This window comes from Bos indicus, chromosome 21, assembly GCF_029378745.1.
Source record: "Bos indicus isolate NIAB-ARS_2022 breed Sahiwal x Tharparkar chromosome 21, NIAB-ARS_B.indTharparkar_mat_pri_1.0, whole genome shotgun sequence".
In the NCBI taxonomy this organism is placed as follows: Eukaryota; Metazoa; Chordata; class Mammalia; order Artiodactyla; family Bovidae; genus Bos; species Bos indicus.
In genome coordinates, this window is record NC_091780.1 from 68,616,944 (window position 1) to 68,640,325 (window position 23,382).

General features: G+C 50.0%; 1 protein-coding gene across 2 annotated transcripts in view; it reads left to right on the forward strand.

Moving 5' to 3' along the window:
• The window catches only part of TDRD9 (tudor domain containing 9), a 111,744-nt gene that overhangs the window by 42,115 nt on the left and 46,247 nt on the right, over window positions 1-23,382 (forward strand). For both annotated transcript variants that reach the window (XM_070775833.1, XM_070775834.1), the window contains exons 8-21: window positions 2,463-2,566; window positions 5,423-5,487; window positions 8,228-8,282; window positions 8,434-8,518; window positions 9,836-9,893; window positions 11,877-11,981; window positions 14,156-14,253; window positions 14,778-14,909; window positions 15,732-15,897; window positions 15,987-16,050; window positions 16,125-16,188; window positions 16,514-16,558; window positions 20,048-20,101; window positions 23,110-23,226. In XM_070775833.1, coding sequence (XP_070631934.1) covers window positions 2,463-2,566; window positions 5,423-5,487; window positions 8,228-8,282; window positions 8,434-8,518; window positions 9,836-9,893; window positions 11,877-11,981; window positions 14,156-14,253; window positions 14,778-14,909; window positions 15,732-15,897; window positions 15,987-16,050; window positions 16,125-16,188; window positions 16,514-16,558; window positions 20,048-20,101; window positions 23,110-23,226 — 1,212 coding nt within the window. The remainder of the gene's footprint in view (window positions 1-2,462; window positions 2,567-5,422; window positions 5,488-8,227; window positions 8,283-8,433; window positions 8,519-9,835; window positions 9,894-11,876; window positions 11,982-14,155; window positions 14,254-14,777; window positions 14,910-15,731; window positions 15,898-15,986; window positions 16,051-16,124; window positions 16,189-16,513; window positions 16,559-20,047; window positions 20,102-23,109; window positions 23,227-23,382) is intronic.

Sequence of the window (23,382 nt, forward strand, 5' to 3'; positions counted from 1 at the left end):
GAGCGACTGAACTGAACTGAACTGATCTGAGCCACAGTCAACTCCCAGTCTTGTTTTTGCTGACTGTATAGAGCTTCTCCATCTTCAGCTCAAAGAATATAATCAATGTGATTTCCGTATTGACCATGTGTGGAGTCATCTCTTGTGTTGTTGGAAGAAGGTGTTTGCTATGACCAGTGCGTTCTCGTGGCAAAACTCTCTTAGCCTTTGCCCTGCTTCATTTTGTAGCCCAAACTCAAACTTGCCTGTTATTCCAGTATCTCTTGACTTCCTTCTTTTCCATTGCAGTCCCCTATGATGAAAAGGACATTGTTTTTTTTTTTTGGTCTTAGTTCTGGACGGCTTATAGCTCCTCATGGAATCGTTCAGCTTCTTCAGCATTACCGGTTGGGGCATAGACTTGGTTTACTGTGATACTGAATGGTTTGTCTTGGAAACGAACAGAGATTATTCTGTTGTTTTGGTCATTTTGGCAGGATGGCATGAAACAGGATAAAATTGGACCCTCCCCTGTCCATATTCTGCTCCCCCGTCCATCCATATTCCCCCACCTGCTCAGTCTCTCACTCACAGGAGCCCTGCTCTCCTCCTCAAGGAGCTGCCTAGGCCGGGGTGAGGCCGTCTCAGATGGAGGCAGATACTCAGGGTCCTGGACCTCAGCTGGGAACAGAGACAGGGGCGCTTCTGCCCCACTCTGCCGAGAGTCATGGTCCGGGAATGTGGTGGGGCTGGGGGCAGATGGAGTCGCCCCGGCTGCACCTGTGTGAGCATCCACGCTTGCCTCTGTGCTCCTGCCCGCTGCTTCCCACACTGTTGACTGTGGTGCGATGGGTCCTGCCCTCTGCAGGGCGCCCTGCCTGCCTGCCTGCCTGCCCTGGGCTCGCCAGCAGCGGGAGGCCCGGGACTGTGTCTCTTTGGGTCTCCTTTGTGCACATGGAGGCTGAGGTTCGGCAGCTGGGCCAGTGCTGTGGCCGCTTGTGTCCTTGGCACCTGCGTCGCACGGGCTTGGAGAAGCCCGTTCACCGGGTGCCCCGGGCTTGGAGTCTGGAGCTTAGTGAGGCCTCGGCAGCCAGCGCTGTGCTTTTCCCACAGCTTGTTTGTAGGAAAGCAGCTCTAGTCGGGTGTGGATGTTACTGTTGGAGGTTTGAAGAGTGTACGTTTTGTCCGTGTACCTTCTTTGTATGGCTGTAATGTGGTAAGTGGAGAAGGCAATGGCGCCCCACTCTAGTACTCTTGCCTGAAAAATCCCATGGACGGAGGAGCCTGGTGGGCTGCAGTCTGTGGGGTTGCTAAGAGTCGGACACGACTGAGCGACTTCACTTTCACTTTTCACTTTCATGCATTGGAGAAGGAAATGGCAACCCACTCCAGTGTTCTTGCCTAGAGAATCCCAGGGACAGAGGGGCCCAGTAGGAGGCTGTCTGTGGGGTCACGCAGAGTCGGACACGACTGAAGCGACTTAGCAGCAGCAGCAGTGTGGTAAGTACTGGTGGCTGGGTAAAGTAGAAGAGCGCTTAAGGTAAAGGTTAAACATCAAGAATGTTTATTCAGAGTTAATTGACTAAACAAGATAATTTGTCATACTTACATTAGTAGAATTGTAATAATGAAACAGATTATTTAAGTAGTAACTGACTTAATTTACTCTAAAAATTGGAAAAAAGTTTGTATTTGTAGCTAACTTCTCCTGAAGTCTTTTTCTAATGTGTTCTGCACACAAACAAATGCTATGTCTTTTATACAGTACTTGATAAGTAAAATTGTTAAACAAAAAAGCCTTCTTATTCTTGGTGAGAAACTGCAGCATGGCTATAAAATAGATCTTAGGGAAACTGTGATACGATGTCATGGTGGATACTCTGGGGAGATGCGTTCCCAGTGACGGCCTCTGCCATGTGAACGCTGTCAGCTCAGACCGGTGGTCCTGACCTCACCGGGGGTGGTGGGTGTGGCTGAACCCCAGTGTTCCGGAGAGGCCACCTGAAGGGCAGTTTTAAGGTGCCTGGGCTCCCTGGCTGTGCTAACCCAACTGAGAGCAGTCTAGTCACCCCCAGAGCCTTGGTGGCTGTGATACAGCGGCTGCTGTCGCCGGTGCAGACGAACTGCTGCCTTTCCCTGGCTCTGGTGGTCTTCCCGGGGGGCTCAGTCCTCGGCTCTTGAGGGCGGTTGACAGAGGGGACGGGAGGCTTCTCTTGGCTCTGCGGGCATTTGGAGCACCTTTTCCATGTCTTCAGAACAGATGTCCTGCCCGACGATGGGCTTCGGCCTGTGTGCACCCTGGCTGCTCCACTGCTCCAGCGACGGGTCAGGGCGGTGCTGGTGGGGGCTGTGTGTCGGGGCTTGTTGTTTAGCAGGCGCCCGGACCCTGGCTGCCAGCGATACCGTGTTCATTTGGGGTATTTGTTACGAGTTCCCTTGGTGAGCCTGTCTGGTATTCCAGCTTCCCTTCTTCCTCTTTCTAGCTTTCTCCCCACCTCCTGGAGGAGCCAGTGATAACCAGGGCTGTCTATGAGGTTGCCATCTCCCTGATTCAGATGTTTGATGACTTGGACATGAAAGAGAGTGGGTAAGAGATCCTCCAGTGGGCAGTGAACTTCAGTGGGATCGGGAAGTCTTTGTTCATTATGAAGCATTTTAATGTTTTTTTAATACTAACTGTAGATATCTTTTCAGTGGTCACTCTATATATTTTAAAATTAAAGTTAGTATCTAACAAATGTTTTACTGGAAATTTCTATTTTAAAGTAGCTAAAATCATACTAAGTACAGTTTTAGGGCTGACAGGTTTCAAGCTGGAAACTGTAGGCTGAAGACAGACACGCAGAGGTCGTGCCCCACACGCCCGAGGTGAAACTCGCAGGATGCCGTGGGAGAGGCTGTCGAACGCTTTCTTGGCCTTTGATTCCATTTATCCCAAAGCTCTATTCCTGATTCTAAGCAGTCGCCCATTGTCATCCAGACGCTTGTTCATTGACTGGCTCTTTGAAACCTAGAAGGTATTTTCCTTTATGGGCAGTTTTAGGTTACAGGTGTGGTTAGAGTCTTTCACGATACTGCACTGCATTAAAACCTTTTACCATTTACGTATTGGAACGGCAAGCAGAATATGGATTCCGCCTCCTCGTGGTAGCCAGCCCTCGGCTTCTGGGAAGGCTGTCCTCTGTGGGCCCGAGGCACGCACAGTCCTTCTCTTTAGTTGGTGGTTGTGTGGTGTGAATGTGCAGGAAGCATCAAGGTGGTGTTTGTCCTGCCCTCTTGCCGTGGAGGGAGGCAGCCGTGTTCCGTGCCTTCAGAATAGATTTCCTGCCGACACTGCACTTGCGTCTGTCTGGATCCTGACTCCTCCGCTGCTCCGGCAACAGGGCCAGGGGTGTGCCAGGACCACGTGTGCGCTGGGGCTTGAGCAGTGCTTGGCACCCGAGTTGGAAAGTACAGCTTATGTGCAAACGAGGACTACTTTAACTGTTTTTAAGCTCCCGCAGTTTTTTGTTATTTTTATATGATCAGTGTGTTTACACTTACTCAAATACATGTCATTTTATGCATCATTCTTTCATCTTAGACTTTCTTAGATTGTTTCCATTCTTCCCAAAGCATGTCCTTCAGAAGTTTGAGTCTGCTGGTAAACCTCAGTTTTTATGTGGCTAAAAACGTGTCACTCTCATTTGAGAAACACAGTCTTGTTAAGTGTAGAATTTGGTTGCTATTTCTCTCCTTACTTGTACTTTTTCTAATTTTTAGTTTAAATAACTTTATTGATATGTAATTTACATATATCAAATGCACCCATTTTTATTGTTCTCTCAGATATTTTATGATATTTTCCCATGATCTTCTGGCTTCTCTTATTCTGGTGAGAACCTTTTGATTCAGCCGTTCCTTGCAGGTAAATGTATCTTTGCCTGGTTAACCTCCAGTTGCGGTCCTGGTCTTTGATACCCTGTGGTGTGATTGCCGTGAAGGGGTGTGGCTGCCTTTTCATGAAGCTGCGTGAGGCTCTGTGGACTCGGGGAGCCTGAGTGGCGCTGCCCACAGCCCTCCATCCAGTGGCGTCGCCTGCTCGATTATCTGTTTTCCTTTGATCAGCTTCAGTAGTTTGTGTCTTTTAGGACTGTGTCCATTTCATGTCCATTTCTAATCTGTTGGCTTTTGGTTGTTTGTGGTTCTCCTTTACAGTCCTTTTCATTTCTGTAAAGTCAGCAGTGATGTCTTCTCTTTCATTTCTTTTTTTTTAATAGCAGCACCTTATTTTATTTTTTAACAGAAAGTAGCTTGATTAATTGTTCATCTTGGCTGTGGGGTCTTAGTGGCTATGCTGAGGCTGTCTCTGGTTGCGGAGCGCGGGCTCCTCCTATGAGTGCAGGCTTCTCTTGCTGTGGGGCACAGGCTCCAGGCACATGGGCTTCAGTAGCTGCCACACGTGGGCTCAGTCATCGTGGCGCATGGGCTTAGCTACCCCGTGGCATGTGGAATCCTCCAATCCCAGAGGTCAAACCTATGTCCCCTTCATTGGCAGATGGATTCTTATCTACCTCGCCACCAGGGAAGCCCCTCTTTCCTTTCCGATTGTAGTCATTGGACTCTGTTTTTCTTTGGTCAAAGTAGGTAGATTTGTCAGTTTGTCTTCTCAAAGAGCTAGGTTTTTGTTTTTCTGTTGCTTTTCTTTCTCTATTTCATTAATTTCCACTCTAATCTTTTTTTTTTTTTTAATTCTTGGAAAAGCCAAGAAACAACAGTCCCTGCCATTCCTGGGAATAGTAGCCACAGAGAAGGAGGCGGGGTGAGGGTGTAGCCCAGTGGCTGCAGCTCTGTGGCCCTGCCCGTTCCTGTCATGCTCTCATTGCCAAGCTGAAGGTTCCCACTCTTGTTCTTATAGGTCTCTCCAGCTGGGGTGTCAGCAGGGCAGGGAGCGGACTGTCTCGCTGCTGTGCCGGCCTGCATGCAGGAGGCCTGGCACCCGGGCGGGCCGCGGGGGTTTGTGGAGGAATCAGACTTCTGAGCTCACACGAAGTAGACGGGCTGATGGAGGCAGGAGGCGAGGGGATGGTTTGAGATCTTGGTCTATAAAAATGATAATTGTTTCAGTTCCTTATAAGTTTAAGTTTTGTTTGTAATAGTTTTTCTAAATCTCTTGTATTTTGAGGGTCTAGATTACAGTAACTAAACATCAAAGACTTTTGCTGATGATGAGTTTTAATGGAACAAAGTAGTCAGGAGGCTGGAGGCCTCTTGGTTCCCTGTGGGGCTTTGGGCTGTGTCTCCCGTCCTGGGGCCCCGTGTTGTCTTACATAAAGGACAGAACGTTGCAGGGGGTGACCTGGAGGTAAGAGCCTCTCACGGTTAGAAGCCTGCACTACCAGGACCCTAAAAAACCACGGCTGCTTCACCTTGACTAACGTTTGTGCACCTCACCTGTTAACAGGGCCAAGACCCCGTCAGGCAGCCCGTTTCTGTCAGAGCGGAGCAGCGTGCTGGTATTTCTGCCAGGTGAGTGCCGTCCTTCCATGATGTGGAATCGTGCTCAGGATGGAGGCTGGTTTGTGTCTAGCACATATGGTGAAATATGGTTATTTGTAGAGCGGGTTTACTGTGGGACACTGGGGATGGGAATGGATGGGGTTCTTAGTTTGACTTCTTACTATAACCCTTTGTGTTGCTAAAAACATTAATAATGAGTTTAATGTTATTTTTGAGGGCAGTCTGACCCCCTTTGGGAAAAAACCGGCTATGTTAAGTTTGCTATTTTTGAGGTAATTGTCATCCATCTGGGAGTTGGCGATGGACAGGGAGGCCTGGCGTGCTGCGATTCATGGGGTCGCAAAGAGTCAGACACGACTGAGCAACTGAACTGAACTGTATTTAAAGTTTATTAATAATAACGTCATTATTGTAATACCATGAAAATAATCAAGGTAGTCCTCAAGTTCTTTTCTCTTCAGTATTTGAGAAAATAATCTGTTTAAGATACTTGACAATGTGCAGTTCAGTTCAGTCCCTCAGTTGTGTCTGACTCTTTGCAACCCCATGGACTACAGCACGCCAGACTTCCCTGTCCTTCACACCAACTCCCAGAGTTTGCTCAAACCCATGTCCGTCGAGTCGGTGATGCCGTCCAACCACTTCATCCTCTGTCGTCCCCTTCTGCTGCCTTCAGTCCTTCCCAGCATCAGGGTCTTCTCTGATGAGTCAGCACTTTGCATCAGGTGGCCAAAGTATTGGAGCTTCAGCTTCAGCATCCATCCTTCCAATGAGTATTCAGGGTTGATAACCTTTAGGATTGACTGGTTTGATCTCCTTGGTGTCCAGGGGACCCTCAAGAGTCTTCTCCGACAGTTTTGAACTCCACAGTTCACAAGCATCAATCCTTCAGCGCTCAGCTTTCTTTATGGTCCAAGTCTCACATCCATACATGACTACTAGAAAAACCATAGTTTTGACTAGATGGACCTTTGTTGGCAAAGTAATGTCTCTGCTTTTTAATATGCTGTCTAGGTTTGTCATAGCTTTTCTTCCAAGGAGCAAGCATCTTTTATTAATTTGACAAGATTAATTTATGTTAAAATTGTACTTTTTCAACGTGATGGTTTTTTAATGACTTTTTAATCAAGTGATATAGCTTGATGAAACCTTATGACAGTCCATGTATTTTTCTTGTTGTTGGAAAGTAATATATAGAACATGTGGGTATTTGTGCTATTTGGTGGAGAACAAAAAGCATGAATAAAGGTAACTTATTTACTCTGGAATACAGCATGTGGGTTGAAAGCTCTGATCACGTTTTGCTTAAGTTGGTATGGATTAGTTTTGTATTTACTGATTAGTTTTGTATCCAGAAGACAGCCATCGGCTGGCAGTGGAGTGGAGCTGCATTTGCCCATATAAATACTTGTTAGAGGTTTCTGTGTGCGTAACGTTGTGGGAAGAAAGGGCCGGAGTGGAGCCAGGGCCGCGAGCCTAGAACACCCGACTCGAGGTGCGTGCTTCCTCGCCGCTGAACGTCACCGGAGCAAGCTGTCTGCGAGTGACACCTCACTGCTGAGTCTGTTGTCTTTCTGTTACATGTTTATGTGAGTTCAGGTCTGACAGTATGCTCACTTCATTGATTGATCTTTTGGGAATGGTTCTGTGTTAGAGTTTTTAGGGCTGCTGTAACGAAGGCTTAGAATGGCAGACATTTATTCTCTGGCTGTTATGGAGACTGGAAGTAAAAATCAAAGTGTCTCAGGGCCCTGCTCCCCCTGAGGCTCCGGCTGGACTCCTCCCCGGCCTCTCCCTGCTCCTCCTGGCAGGCAGTCTTTGGCCCGCCCTTGGCTCGAGGCTCTGATACTTCTCCTCCTGCCTTGACCGTTACACGGTGTTTTCTGCGTGTGTGTCTTCTTACAAGGACAACGGTCCTATTGAAATAAAGGCCCCGTCTTCTCCAGGGCGACCTCCTCTTAACTAATTAGGTCTGCAGTGATGCTTTATTTGCAAATAAAGTCACATTCTGAGGCACTGGGGTTGGGGCTTCCACATCTTTTGGGGACACACAGTTCAACCCATAGAGGTTCAAATATTGATAACTCAGGATGTGGCAAAATCACATGCAAACTTTATATATATCAATGAGCATTTCTGAACCTAATAAAAAAGATGTAGCACATCTTTGTGACCAATACTTTTTCAATATTAGTTTTTGATTGTAAGATTTTTGCATAATTAACGTAAGGCATTTGGAAAACCAGTGGAGGGGCAGGAAATGTGAAGCTACTCATAGGGCCAGCACTCACAGGGGCCGCTGTTGGGGAAAGGAAAGCATTGGAAGAATACGCTTCTTCTCAGTTTTGAGTACTGGTAGAGCCGACTCATTGGAAAAGACCCTGATGCTGAGAAAGATTGAGAGCAGGAGGAGAAGAGGGCGGCAGAGGATGAGACGGTTGGCTGGCATCACCGACTCAATGGACATGAGTTTGAGCAAGCTCCAGGAGATGGTGAAGGACAGGGGAGCCTGGTGTGCTGCAGCTCACGGGGTTGCAAAGAGTTGGACACGACTTCGTGACTGAACGACAGCAAAAACAGTGTTGCATACTTGTCACTTGTAATACTGATGTATTTAGGTGAAGAGGATAAAAAAGTCAACTAAAATGAATTGGTAGTACCATCTTTGAAAAAGATGTCGTCTTAAAGGTTGTTTTTTAGAAATGAATACAAATCTCTTTTTTTCTCCTCCACTATCTTTCTTCCCTAGGTCTGGGTGAAATAAACTATATGCACGAACTTCTCACAAACATGGTTCATAAAAGGTGTGTTTAAAATGATAACCTGTAGAGTTTTACTTGTAAAGCATTGTGTTGTTTCTGCCCTCAGTCGTTTTAATTATCTTAGTGAGTAGTTACTCATTTTCGTATATATTTTCCATTTGTGGATGTTTTCTTTCTTTTACTTCTTTTCTAGGTTGCAGGTCTATCCACTCCATTCAAGTGTGACTTTGGAGGAACAGAACAACGTGTTTTTAAGTCCAGTGCCCGGGTACAGAAAGGTGGGATGGCTGGGGTACCCGTTCTGCACTCTTGAGTACCTTCTCCTTAGAGACCCTGCTGATGAGAGCGTGGTGGCCCAACGGGTGGCGGGCTCTGTAGCTGGTGGTTAGTCGCCCACACGCGTGCGTGCTGATGAGCCAGGTGTATGATTTCATTTTGCCTTTGTTTTGTAAGTCAGTTTGCTAAGGTTTGTTATTTCCCCAGCCTCAGGGTGTTGTTTCTCGTGGGCTCGGGGCCTCTGTCCCTGGCACTGCCCTGGAGATTGTGGTCAGAGCCCACACTCTTGATCCTGCTTAAGAGCATTTCTTTAATCCTTTATGGTGGGTGATGGGATTATCTTATCACAGCCCTTCAAGTGTGGCTTCAGATCATCAGGGGCCCCGAACGTGCAGCCCAGCCCCTTTGATTCCAGGAGAGGGTCTGAGTCTCTGGGGCAGCCTAGGCCTTGCCAGCAACTCAGGGCTCTTAGGCGCTGCGGCCCTCCCAGGGCCTCTGCCTTGAGTCTGTTGTGCTCTGCGCCCCCGGATGATTCCAAGGCCCCTGAAGCCGCCGAGTCTGGGGTCAGGAGAGCTGTCTTCGCCCCGCTGCTTGCCCACTGCATTTGTGCGCCTGCTGTGCGCAGGAGCCTGGGTTTCTGGTGAGGACTCCGCCAGACTCCTGAGAGCGAGTCCACCAGGAAAAGCTGTGCCTTTACACAGAGGTGAAGGGTTAAGAGCACGTGTGTGGAACTGGACCGATGACGCGAGGCTCTGTCCCTTGCAGGTGTGTGCCTTTGGGCACCTCGCTTCTCCCAGGCTTAATTTTACTGTTTGAAAGTAGAGGCAATAAAACCACCTTGCAGAGCTGTTAGGAAGGTTACTTATGATAATATCTGTCTGTCCTTGAATTGTGGTGCTGCCTGCCCGACACAGGTAGGTGTTCAGTGCGCAGACGCCAGTGCTGCAGGGCGTGCTGCTGTTTACTGAGCGCTCAGTTCAGGCCGGGAGCAGTTCTGAGCATTCTGTATTTATTAATTCAAATAATCAGGTGGGTATTGCTGTAATTTCCATTTTATAGGTGAGAAGAATGAGGTGAGTGGTCCAGGGTCCCACACTGGTGTGGAGCAGAGCCCCCTGCACTGACTCCTCCTCCTCGCCTCACCCCCGAGACCCTTGACCGATTGTGGACTTTTGTGTAAAATAGAAAAATGGCTAATTTTAAAATTTGAGTCCAGTGTTTTTGCCTTTCAGTGATTCTGAGTTGCTTTATTTTCGCTTTGCCTGATGCCTTCCCATACGTGTGAGCGAGTCAGATTGCTCTTTTTGTTTGTTTGCCAGATCATTCTGTCTACCAATATCGCAGAGAGTTCTGTCACGGTTCCAGACGTCAAGTACGGTGAGGTCCCCGTCTCCCCCAACGTGGCCGGGCAGTCGTGGCCTGTGTGTCCTCGGGAGGCCCCTCCCCGTACTGTCCCCTCCCTGTTCTGGAGGTGCAGGCTCCATGCTGTCCTCCGAGCACGTGCATCCTTCCACGTGGGCAGCCTCTGGGCACGGTTACTTATACAGGAAGTGATCCGGGGCGTGCCAGGGGCTTGTGGGCAGTAGAGCGTTGGGGCTGCCCCGCCGGACATCGTGACTGGAGGGAGGACCCCAAGTCCTCCCCGTTGCTGAGGGTGGTTGAGAAGGACCCCGAGTCAGTACAGGGGTGAGGGCACTCAGGCTGGGCGCCCACGTGTGTGTCCTTGATGACTCTGTGAGGCTGTGGGTTCATGTTTGAGAGCCAGAGGGACTTCCTGGCGGTCCAGTGGTTCAGATCGTGCTCCCAGTGCAGGGGGGCGTGGGGTGCGTCCCTGGTCGGGGAACCAGATCCCGCACGCGGAGCATCACAGCCAAGAAAAAGTTTGGGAGCCTGACACGTGCCAGACAGTGTTCTCGATGGGAGGCCTGCAGGATGGGCCAGACGTGTTGTCTGGTGAGAGACGTTGGTAGGTAAAAAAGTGTGTGGTTCCAGGTCAAGGTGGATGTTACATAGGACAATCATCCAGAGAAAGGGGTTACCGTTAATTGGGAAGAATGACCTTTTGGTTGGGGCCGTGGGGGCCCCCTCTGTGAAGAGGTGACAGCTGTGGGGGGCTTGACTTGGGGGTGCCCGAGTGTGGAGGAGCCGCAGGGTGCCGGCGTGGGGCCAGGCCAGCAGGCCGTCCCGGGGCAGGGAGACAGTGCCAACCACGGGGTGACTCTGTTCTCCTGACGCGGGGGCGGGCGGGCACTGACAGACGGGCGATGAGATGAGTAACCACGGGCCGCCCGGTGGGCTGTGGGTGTCCGGAGGGTGAGGAGCGGGCAGAGGGGCTGGGGGCCTGTGCTTGGTCAGCAGGAAAGGCAGGTCGTTAGACGAGGGGCAGGAGGGAGCTGCTCCTCAGATGGACAGACCATGGGTCCGTGTGTGGGGATTAAGGGCTGCTGGGGAGGGTTGCAAGACAGCGGTGGGGGGACTCCAGCTCCAGAGAGGAGGCTGGAGATGGAGCCTGAGGGGATGTCGGGTGGGGGCACGGAAGGCGAGTTGGGTGGAGGATGGGCACAGGACGGGGTCCTGGATGCCGCCTGCCCCGTGTCTGGGAGTGGAGGTCCCCGCGGGTGATGGTGGGGGGAGTGTCCGGGGCCTGGTGGAGCCATCAGGACGGGCTGGGAGCACATGGTGTCGTGGACGTGCAAGAGGGTCTCCTGAGGCGGGTGGGGGCGGGGTGGGCGGGCAGGGCACTGAGGAGGGGCGCGCACGTGCGGCGGGAACAGACCCTCTTCCTGCACGGAGCCTGCCTGCTCTGTGCTGGGCCTGGGGCATGGGAAGAGCGGCACGGGCCCTGTCCCCGGGTGTTAGAGGGGAGGACCCTGACATGGACATGGAGCAGCCGCCCCCAGCCCCCTAGCATGCACGCACGTGCACGCGCACGCACACACACACACACACACACACACACACACGGCTGAGACCTGACTGTACACACACACACACACACACACACACACACACACACACACACACGGCTGAGACCTGACTATCCCCGCTTCAGCTGTGCTTCTGCGTGGCCGCGAGTCCTGGGAGGCTGGGGTGCAGCCCGCACCGGCTCCCTGTGCTGCAGGGGCTCTGACCAGCAGTCTTCTTTCCGTCCGGATGCCCAGTCCGTAGGAGGGGAGAGCATGGCCACCGCTGCCTTGTCCTGGGCAGTTGGGAGTGGCTGGTCTTTTCCAGAGGCTGCTGTGTGTACATCAGTTCTAAAGGCTGTGTGTTCCATAAATCGACTTATCCCTCTGCACTGTGATTGTCACGGTTATTTCTTGCTAGCCTAGCCTGGTATTTACATTCCCTTTTTTATGACAGTTATAGATTTTTGTTTGACCAGAACTCTGGTTTGTGATGAAGACACGAATTACCAGAGTCTGCGGCTGAGCTGGGCCTCTAAGACCAGCTGTGAGCAGAGGAAAGGTAAGGTGTTTGTGTTCCAGCACAGCCCCAGGGCCTGGCGACACACTGGGGGTCCTTTCAAGGTTTTTGCTCTTTGTATGTTTAGTCTTAATCAGAGATTACCTTTATTGGAACCAGTTTTACGTATAAAGCAACAGCATCTCACAGCATCAGACTCTGTTTCCATGCCCGACCCTCCTCTCCACTGAGCAGCTGAGTGTGTTGGCATGCCCACCAGGAGTGTGTGGTCACCTTTCACAGTGCCAGGGTACGAAAGCTGGCACTCACGTTCTCACCTTTGAAAGCTTGCAGCTTGAAGGGTCATATGTAGAGGACTTCCTGTGTTTCCCCCAGAGTGTATTTTGTCTTTTACTCCTCTTGACAGGGTATTTCATAGAGAAAAAGTCACATTTTGGTGTAGTTTGGGTTGTATCAGCTTTTCTTCTTATGGATCATGCTCAAGATTCAGACAAGAGCAGTTCGCCTAGCCTGGACTGTGAGGGGTTTCTTGTGTTTCCTCTGGAGTCACATCAGCTGGTTCTTGCCTCCGTGTCTCTGATCCACGCAGTCAGTTCTCGTCGCTGATGTGCGGTTTGTCTGGATGCAGTGTCCCCGCGCCGTCGTCCTCTGGTGAAGGGCGTGCGCACCTCTGCGCACACCACGGGCTGCGCTTGTCTGGGGCTGTTTCTGCTTCTTCATTGCGTTCTCTCGTCTGTTTTTCCTCCACCAAGAACACACTGTGAGACTTAACATGAAGCAGATGGGTTCCTGCCCCTCCATTCTTCATTCTCAAGGTTGTTCTAACTGTTCTGTTAGGCTTTGCCTTTCTGTGTAGACTTTAGAATGATGTTGTGTACGCATACACAGAAGCTGCCCCTGGTGCTGCTAGGACTTGGTTAACCCTGAACACGAGTTTGTGGAGACCTGAGTCTGCCTGTCGCTGAGTGCGTGTGTCTCCCTTGTTTAGGGTGTCTTTGACGTCGTCAGCCAGCATTGTGTTATTTTCAGCAGACAGACGCTGCATGTGATCTGCTAGAAAGTGTTAGTCACTCAGTCATGTCATGTGATCTCATGGACCGTAGCCTGCCAGGCTTGTCTGTCCATGGCATTCTCTAGGCAAGAATACCGGAGTGGTTTGCCATTTCCTTCCTCAGGGACCTTCCCGATCCGGGGATCGCGCCCGGGCCGCTTGCGTTGCAGGCAGATTCTCACCCTCAGAGCCACCAGGGAGGCCGTTTTGCTAGATCTGTGTCTAAGTGCTCAGTTTAATTGGAGGGACTGCAGTGGTTGTGAGGGCGTCGTTCACGCGGGTTTTCACATGCTCGTTTCTAGTGTATACACGTGGTTTATTTTCTGTGCTGCTGTTGAGTCTGGTGACTCACCGATTTCACTTGTTGGTTCCAGGAGTTGTGCGTTTGGTTTTGTCATTACCTTGGGATTTCCCGCGTGCAGTCCTGTCGTCTGAAGATACGCGGGTGGGGTGGAGGTGGAGGCAGAAGCCTGGACACTCCCCTCAGTCTCCTGGTGGCAAGGGGGGCGGATTCCCAGGTTGGTGGGGCAGAAAGGGCAGGGGTCCAGGCTCCACAGGCACCTCCCTGGCTGCCCCCACTTTTTAAAAGCAAGTATTCATGAAGAAGCCCCCTCCCCGCCTTCCGCGCTCTCAGATTTTATCCTGTTTTTGGATAAAGCAGTTTTCATTGTGCAAGCGATACCATCGCAAGAGAAGAGCCATTGATCGGCCAGTTTCCATGGGCCAGGCCTGCTTCTGAGCTCTGCACACTCAGGTCATGTGAAGTCGTCATGAAGGGCGGACGCTTCCGCACAGGTGTGGGGACAGGGCACAGCCAGCCCATCCGCTGGGGGAAGCGTGGCTTCTCTCGCCAGCTCGATTATCAGTGTAAACTATGTGTTTGGAGGAGAGGTGTGGTGTTTATAATGTTCTGATTGCCGTTGCATTCTGGGGCCAATGTGGTAGTCTTTGGAAATGTGCATTTGATACTGTACTGAGTACAAGTTAGCACTTAATTTCTGTGTATAAGGTTGCTTCTAACACTGACCTATTCTGAAGTTTTTACTGACCTGATTTGGTAGAAGATAACAGAGTTTTCCTTAGTACTTAATGGTTATTCTGAAAAATGTCTTTATGCTTATGTTAAAGTAACTAATGCCAGCATTTGAATGTTCCCCCTTTGAAGGCCGCGCTGGACGGGTGTCTAAAGGATACTGTTACAGACTCGTGCACAAGGATTTCTGGGACAACTCCATCCCCAACCACGTCATCCCTGAGATGTTGGTAACGAACTTTGGTCATCCTCATAGTTGGTTTTTATGGGCAGTTTTACCCAACAGTCTGAGGAGTATATTTTGAGTGTCATATAATTTTGACCCTGGAAACATCACTTGTGACCAGGGTCGTCTTGAATGCCAGCACTGGCTTCATCGCCTGGGCCCCAGGCCCCTGAGGGAGTCGCGCCGTGCCAGCGGATGGCCCGAGGAGCGCTGTGCCCAGCTGCCCCGTGCGTGCCTTCCGTCTGTGCCTTCCATCCGTGCCGTCGCTGCTGCCCCTGCCCTCCCCTCCTCGCTCTCTGACCCCCTCCATCATCCGTCTTCCGTCTGTCTCCCGCTCCTCCTCTCCCGCATCTCTCCATCCCCAGTCTCTCTCTCTCCTCCGCCCAGCCCTCTGCCTCTTTCTGTTTTCCTTTCTTAATTCTCTTTACCTCTTCTCTTGCACTGCTTCCTCTGGAGTACTAGTCATGTGAGTAGGTGAGTTGATTTACTGATTTTTCTGTTTCTAAACTCAAGTTCTCTTCTTTTCAGCGTTGTCCGTTAGGAAGCACGATATTGAAGGTGAAGTTACTTGACATGGGTGAGCCCAGGGCTCTGCTGGCCACGGCCCTTTCTCCACCTAGTCTGAGCGACATTGAACGCACCATCCTTCTGCTCAAGGAGGTAGGACCCTCCCATACTTGTTCGTGATGGGAAAAGCTAAGATTTTTTGGGTGAATTTTATAGGTTTCATGATGTGGATATCTTTAAGGTATTTTGATGGTTGTAAACAGTGCTTGCTTGGCTAGGCGTTCATGACTAACGGTTGGTTCCAGATTTATATAGTAGTTCAGACCAGCTTTGTTAGCCGCTCCTGCGCTCTCGCCACCCGTCACCCACCCCCACCGGGCTTGCTGTTTGCTGGTGAGGCTGAGAAGCCCTGGCAGGGCCGCTGGGCGCAGTGCGGCCCTGTTCCCCAGCTCCGGCCGCAGGAGCCCTCTCCCCTGCCCTCGAGTCCTGCTCCTCGCCCCCACCAGCCTTCTCCTTCCTGGTGCTGGAGGCCTTGCCCCTGTGGTGGGCTCCGGCTCTGCCCCTGCGGTGGGCAGCCTGGCCAGGCGCCCCCGTCTGCCAGCTGTGCGCGTGTGCCTCCGGCCCTTGGCCTTGGGGTGCCTCTTGTACTTGCTTGGGTGTCTGTAAAACACGCTCCATCCAGTTGAGGACATCTTTCTCCGCGTGGGGGCTGCTCCATCTGGCTGTGAATGATGCGGCAGCTGGATATTTGGGATTGGGCCTGCCACGTTCGTTAGCCTGTGAGTTACGTGGAAATAATGAAATGGCGTTCTCGGCTTCAAAAAAACCGTTAGTCTCAGTCTTTAGTAAGCTGACTCAGAGGCCCTGTGGAACCTTGCTCATCCACAGCTGGTCCCTGTCTTAAACTCCCTGCCTGAGGGAAGAAGGGCGTGGGCAAAGCCGCGCTTGCTGACGGCCCTGCTTTGTTTCATGAAGGTGGGAGCGCTTGCGGTGAGCGGGCGGAAAGAAGACGACAACCCCCACGATGGTGAGCTGACCTTCCTAGGAAGGGTTCTAGCCCAGCTTCCTGTCAGTCAGCAGCTCGGCAAACTCATAGTCCTCGGACACGTGTTCGGGTGTCTGGACGAGTGTCTCATCATCGGTGCGTGTGCAGCGGCCAGGCGGTGACGGAGGGCGCAAGGCGAGGCCCTTCTGAGCATCTCACGTTGTCTTTGTTTATTCTCTTGATAGCGGCATCTCTTTCCTTGAAGAATTTTTTTGCGATGCCTTTCAGGCAGCATCTTGATGGATACAGGTATTTTCCTCTCGTACTTCTAAGCTGCCGTGTTTTACAGGGAGCAGGTGACGCCCTTTGTTGTCTGTTTTTAGGAACAAGGTGAATTTCTCTGGCAGCAGCAGGAGCGACTGCATCGCACTTGTTGAAGCCTTTAGAGTAAGTCCAGCTCCGAAAGCAGCGACCGCGGGTGTCAGGACACTTTCACGCCCTGTGCCTGTCTTCGTTAGGAGGATTTTTAGTGTTACCGACCCCTGAGACTAAAGAAACTGTTGGGAGAAGTATGTCAGGATGGGAGTCTGAGTCTTTGAAGTTGACTGGAAAAAAATCTCCCAACTGAAAATCCTAATTCACCCACTTAAAAGAATAATTTTAGTGTATAGTAGAACTGTATGTTAACTTTGATAATTTTCAGAAAGAAAGAACAAATCTGTAAATTGTCTGTGGTCAGGAAAGAGTTTTGACCCTGATGGTTTCTTTGCAGGCGTGGCAGACCTGCAGACAGAGAGGGGAGCTGCGGCACCCGAAGGTCAGTGGCCGTTCCCCGAGTCTCTCTGCTGTGACTGCTGGCGCCGCGGGAGTTGCCTGGGCCCCCGCGCTCAGCCTCATCGCCCGTGCGACCCGGCAGCGCCGGCTCCTGGAGGTGGCGGCCTGTGTGCGGCCGTGCTGCCCGCCGCCCGCCTCCGAGACCGGGGACCCTTCAGTGTCAGGAGCCCCGGCAACTGCCGGGACCGCAGGCCTGGGGGCCACGCCTGGGCTGCCGCTCAAGAGCGGAGGGGCTCGGGGCTTTCCGTCTGCTGCTTCAGCCATGTGCTCCATAGTCGGCTTGGAAAAACCAGCCTTTAGCCATCGTTGTTTGGGGTGGGCACAGGCAGGTTTTGTTCTCCTTCTAAACTGAGCGTGTTCAAAAGATTGCTGGTAGGTATGTGTGTGTAAATTTGCCATGCCCAGATGCATCCTTAGAGCAACTGTCTGAGTTACTCATGAAAGCCATTGTGTAGACAGTCAGCCCAAAAAGAATAAATGCAAAAAGGCAAAATGGTTGTCTGAGGATGCCTTAGAAATAGCTGAGGGCAGAGGAGAAGCGAAAGGCGAAGGACAAAACAAAAGATAAGTCCTTCTGAATGCAGAGTTCCAAAGAATAGCAAGGAGAGATAAGAAAGCTTTCCTAAGTGATCAGTGCAAAGAAATAGAGGAAAACAATAGAATGGGAAAGACTAGAGATCTCTTCAAAAAAATTAGAGATACCAAGGGAACTTTTCATGAAAGTTGAGTTCAGTTCAGTCGCTCAGTCATGTCCGACTCTTTGCGACCCCGTGAATCGCAGCACCCCAGGCCTCCCTGTCCATCACCAACTCCCGGAGTTCACTCAGACTCACGTCCATCGAGTCAGTGATGCCATCCAACCATCTCATCCTCTGCCGTCCCCTTCTCCTCCTGCCCCCAATCCCTCCCAGCATCAGAGTCTTTTCCAATGAGTCAGCTCTTTGCATGAGGTGGCCAAAGTACTGGAGTTTCAGCTTCAGCATCATTCTCCCCAAAGGAATCCCAGGGCTGATCTCCTTCAGAATGGACTGCTCGGATCTCCTTGCAGTCCAAGGGACTCTCAAGAGTCTTCTCCGACACCACAGTTCAAAACCATCAATTCTTCGGCACTCAGCCTTCTTCACAGTCCAACTCTAACATCCATACATGAGCACAGGAAAAACCATAGCCTTGACTAGACGGACCTTTGTTGGCAAAGTAATGTCTCTGCTTTTGAATATGCTATCTAGGTTGGTCATAACTTTCCTTCCAAGGAGTAGGCGTCTTTTAATTTCATGGCTGCAGTCACCATCTGCAGTGATTTTGGAGCCCAAAAAAGTCAAGTCTGACACTGTTTCCACTGTTTCCCCATCATTTGCCATGAAGTGATGGGACCAGATGCCATGATCTTCGTTTTCTGAATGTTGAGCTTTAAGCCCACTTTTTTCACTCTCCACTTTCACTTTCATCAAGAAACTTTTTAGTTCCTTTTCACTTTCTGCCATAAGGGTGGTGTCATCTGCATATCTGAGGTTATTGACATTTCTCCCGGAAATCTTGATTCCAGCTTGTGTTTCTTCCAGTCCAGCATTTCTCATGATGTACTCTGCATATAAGTTAAATAAGCAGGGTGACAATATACAGCCTTGACGTGCTCCTTTTCCTATTTGGAACCAGTCTGTTGTTCCATGTCCAGTTCTAACTGTCGGTTCCTGACCTGCAAAGGTGGGCACAATAAAGTACAGAAACAGTATGGACCTAACAGGAGCAAAAGAGATTGAGAAGAAGTGGCAAGAATATACAGAAGAACTGTACAAAAAAGATCTTAATGATCCAGATAACCACGATGCTGTGATCACTCACCTAGAGTCAGCCATCCTGGAATGCGAAGTCAAGTGGACCTTAGGAAGCATCACTATGAACAAAGCTAGTGGAGGTGATGGAATTCTAGCTGAGCTATTTCAAATCCTAAAAGATGATGCTGTGAAAGTGCAGCACTCGATATGTCAACAAATTTGGAAAACTTGGCGGTGGACACAGGACTGGAAAAGGGCAGTTTTCATTCCAATCCCAAAGAAAGGCAATGCCAAAGAATGTTCAAATTATCGCACAATTGCACTCATCTCACACGCTAGTAAAGTAATGCTCAAAATTCTCCAAGCTAGGCTTCAACAGTACACGAACTGAGAACTTCCAGATGCACAAGCTGTATTTAGACAAGGCAGAGGAACCAGAGATCAAATTGCCAACATCTGTTGGATCATAGAAAAAGCAAGAGAATTTCAGAAAATCATCTGTTTCATTGACTACACTAAAGCCTTTGACAGTGTAGATCACGACAAACTGGAAAATTCTTAAAGAGATGAGAATACCAGAGCACCTTGGTTACCTCCTGAGAAATCTGAATGCAGATCAAGAAGCAACAGTTAGAACTGGACATGGAACCTGGACTGGCTCCAAATCAGGAATGGAGTACGTCAAGGCTGTATATTGTCACCCTGCTTATTTAACTTACATGCAGAGTACATCATGAGAAATGCCAGGTGGGATGAATCACAAGCTGGAATTAAGATTGCCGGAGAAATATCAATAACCTCAAATATGCAGATAACACCACCCTCATAGCAGAAAACGAAGAAGAACTAAAGAACCTCTTGATGAAGGTGAAAGAGGAGAGTGAAAAAGCTGGCTTAAAGCTTAACATTCAAAAAATGAAGATCAGGGCATCTGGTCCCATCACTTCATGGCAAACAGATGGGGAAACAATGGAAACAGTGACAGACTTAATTTTCTTGGGCTCCAAAATCACTGCAGATGGTGACTGCAGCCATGAAATTAAAAGTCACTTGCTGCTTGGAAGAAAAGCTATGACCAACCTAGATAGCATATTAAAAAGCAGAGACATAACCAAGAAAGATCTGTATTATCAAAGCTGTGGTTTTTCCAGTGGTCATGTATGGATGTGAGAGTTGGACCACAGAAAAAGCTGAGCACTAAAGAATCGATGCTTTTGAACTGTGCTGTTGGAGAAGGCTCTTGAGAGTCCCTTGGACAGCATGGCAGTCCAAGCAGTCCATTCTAAAGGAGGTCAGTTCTGAATATTCATTGGAAGGACTGATGCTAAAGATGAAACTCCAATACTTTTGGCACCTGATGCAAAGAGCTGACTCATTGAAAAAGACCCTGATGCTGGGAAAGATTGAAGGCAGAAGGAGGAGGGGACGGCAGAGGACGAGATGGTTGGACGGCATCACCGACTCGATGGACATGGGTTTGAGCATAGTGCAGGAGTTGGTGAGGGACGGGAGGCCTGGGGTGATGCAGTCCTTGGGGTTGCAAGGAGTCGGACACGACTGTGTGACTGAACAAAGAGCCAGCCAGTGTTTTTCCTGTCGGTTTCTATTCTTCCTCGTGAGATGTACGTATTATCGTAGATGTATCAGTTCTGGTTTATTACATTAACATCAAATATTATGCTTTTGTGTATTTAAAGGATGAACTTGACTGGGGGCGGTTAAATTACATTCAGATCAAGAGAATTAGAGAGGTAAGTTGTATATTCTTTGAACGCAAGTAAAGGTGACGTTTATCAAGTACCGGCAGTGCCCAGGGTGCTGTACAGTGCTGTGCTTAGTTGCTCAGTCGTGGGGGACTCTTCGCGACCCGTGGGTAGCAGTGAGCCTTCCAGGAAGTGCATCCTGTGTCCAGCGGAAGTAGACTCGATGTGTTGCGGTCACAGTTACGGTTTGTTATCGTGAAAGGACACAGATGACTTCCAGCAAAGGTGCAAGGCGGGTGGGGAGGGACCAGGAGAGATCAGCGTCGGCCCGCAGTCGGGGTCTCGCGGCAGGGCCTCTGGGCAGCACGGGTGCTCACAGCCTGCAGGAGACCGCAGGCCGGGGGGGCTCGCTGGCCTTGGCCTGCAGGCTTGTGTTGAGGGCTGGTTACGTGGTCTGGGGTGTGCACCTGGTTGACCTCACTTGCTTGGTTTTCAGCTCCTCTGAAGGTCACATGGATACCCTGTGGCCCAGGCCCCTTGCCCCCCGCCCCCACGATGTCGCACTGCTCCATGAACTGCTTGTTGCGTTCGTGCTGAACCAAGGCCTCAGCTGAACAAAGACGCTCTTAGGGCCAGTATGCCAGGGACCCAGAGCTGACCTGCCCGGAGCCAGACCTTCCTCTGGAATGTCCAGGACGTGGACAGCCGGGCCTGCTGACTCAAGGCCTTTACTGCACCGGTTTGCAAGATGCTGTGTCTGTTTTATTGTATTTTCAGAGAACTGACTCCTGGTTTGATTTGACAGTTTTACTGTGCACGTGTTTTGTGGGAGAGGAAAGGTAAAAGATTTCAGTGGATTGACTTTGGCTTTTTTCCATTAATTTAGTTTTTCTCTGGTTTACTTTTAGTTACTGAGGTGAGAATTTAACTTGTTATCACTTTCAGTCTTTTTAACTCATGTCTGACTCTTTTGAGATCCCATGGACTATAGCCTGCCAGGCTCCTCTGTCCACGGGGTTTCCCAGGCAAGAATATTGGAGTGGGATGGACTTTCAGTCTTTCTAATTAAAAGTAGTTAAAGCTGCGAGTTTTCTTGTGAGCAGTTTGGGTCCGTTGGTCTTTGACATCCCATGTGGGGATGCACGTTCCCTCCCCGCTATAGGGAGCTCACGGCTATCCCTGTCTGAGGCTTACTTTCACTGTTGGCTTTCTCCTTGATTCAGGGTCTTTTAGAAGAGTGTTTGAGTTTCTGGGTAGAAATATCTTTAGGTATCTTGTTTTGTTGTTAATATTTTGATTTTTATTGCATTTGGTCAGAAAAGGTGACTTGCATAATTTTAAATTGGTTTTTAATTAGACAAGCTGTATTTCCTGCAGCCTTCTGGGTATTTCAGTAGTGAGTGTGGAAGTGGCCAGGCTGGGCCCTTCCTGTGTCCCCAGGCTCGCCTCCTCTCCTCATAGGTCAGGACTTCTAAGAGTTTCCGTCCTCACCGTTCTTTTTTGTAGTCTTTTTCCAGTTACCTTTACAGCTGTGGCTTGTATAGTTTTTTCTTTCAGTTCAGTTCAGTTCAGTCGCTCAGTCGTGTTCGACTCTTCGCGACCCTATGAATCGCAGCACGCCAGGCCTCCCTGTCCATCACCAACTCCCGGAGTTCACTCAGACTCACGTCCATCGAGTCAGTGATGCCATCCAGCCATCTCATCCTCTGTCATCCCCTTCTCCTCCTGCCCCCAATCCCTCCCAGCATCCGAGTCTTTTCCAATGAGTCACCTCTTCGCATGAGGTGGCCAAAGTACTGGAGTTTCAGCTTCAGCATCATTCCCTCCAAAGGAATCCCAGGGCTGATCTCCTTCAGAATGGACTGCTCGGATCTCCTTGCAGTCCAAGGGACTCTCAAGAGTCTTCTCCAACACCACAGTTCAAAAGCATCAATTCTTCGGCGCTCAGCCTTCTTCACAGTCCAACTCTAACATCCATACATGAGCACAGGAAAAACCATAGCCTTGACTAGACGGACCTTTGTTGGCAAAGTAATGTCTCTGCTTTTGAGTATGCTACCTAGGTTGGTCATAACTTTCCTTCCAAGGAGTAAGCATCTTTTAATTTCGTGGCTGCAGTTACCATATGCATTGATTTTGGAGCCCCCAAAAATAAAGTCTGACACTGTTTCCACTGTTTCCCCATCTATTTCCCATAAAGTGATGGGACCGGATGCCATGATCTTCGTTTTCTGAATGTTGAGCTTTAAGGTCACTTTTTCACTCTCCACCTTCACCTTCATCAAGAGGCTTTTTAGTTCCTCTTCACTTTCTGCCATAAGGGTGGTGTCATCTGCATATCTGAGGTTATTGACATTTCTCCCGGCAATCTTGATTCCAGCTTGTGTTTCTTCCTGTCCAGCGTTTCTCATGATGTACTCTGCATAGAAGTTGAGTAAGCAGTGATAATATACAGCCTTGATATACTCCTTTTCCTATTTGGAACCAGTCTGTTGTTCCATGTCCAGTGCTAACTGTTGCTTCCTGGGAGATAATTTTGTGGTAAGTTAATTTATGATGCGTTCATAGGTGTTTGGATTTGTGTATTCTTGTGTGTATCCATTTGAAGTGTGATAAAATAATTTTACGTGAGACGATTCTATTTAAACTAAAGAGGTGTTTTGTTGAGGGTCACTGTGTAGCCGTTGTTTTTAATCACAGAGCAGCAGTGTGTGCTCCTGGCAGGAGGCCCTGGGAGTGTTCCGAGGGCCTGAGGCAGGGCGGTGGCCGCGGAGGCCCGCTCGGCCGCTGGCGCCTGTGTGTGCGTTTGCAGTGCTTCCTGTGAGTGTTATGAGCTGGGGTTGTGAAGCGTGTGCAGCTTTGTGTCCTGTTGTCTGTCGCACTGTATTGTGTGTCTTTTCCATCCTTTCTTAATCAGCCTCTAGTATCATGGCTCTCGGTAGCTGCAGGGTTTCACCCACAGGCGTAGCAGTATTTCCCAGTGTGGACTGCTTTTCTGGTGCTCCCACTACCCTGGGTGGCGTGGTCATCTGGAGACACTGTCGCTGTGTTCTTAGGTGGCCGAGTTATATGAAGAACTGAAGACTAGGGTCTCACAGTTCAACATGTATGTTGATTCCCGGCGGCCTGTCCTAGACCAGGAGTACAAGTACAAGCAGAGATTCATCCTGCAGGTACGTGGGGCACCCGGACGTCCTTCCTGGTTCCTTCTGCTCCTCTGGGCTCGGTTGTGAGAGTGCTTGCTCCCTTTCTCTGGTACAAGTTGTGCCTCACAGGAGATCTTAGACACACAGCGCTCACGCTGTGCTGGAGAACAGGAAACACTCCAC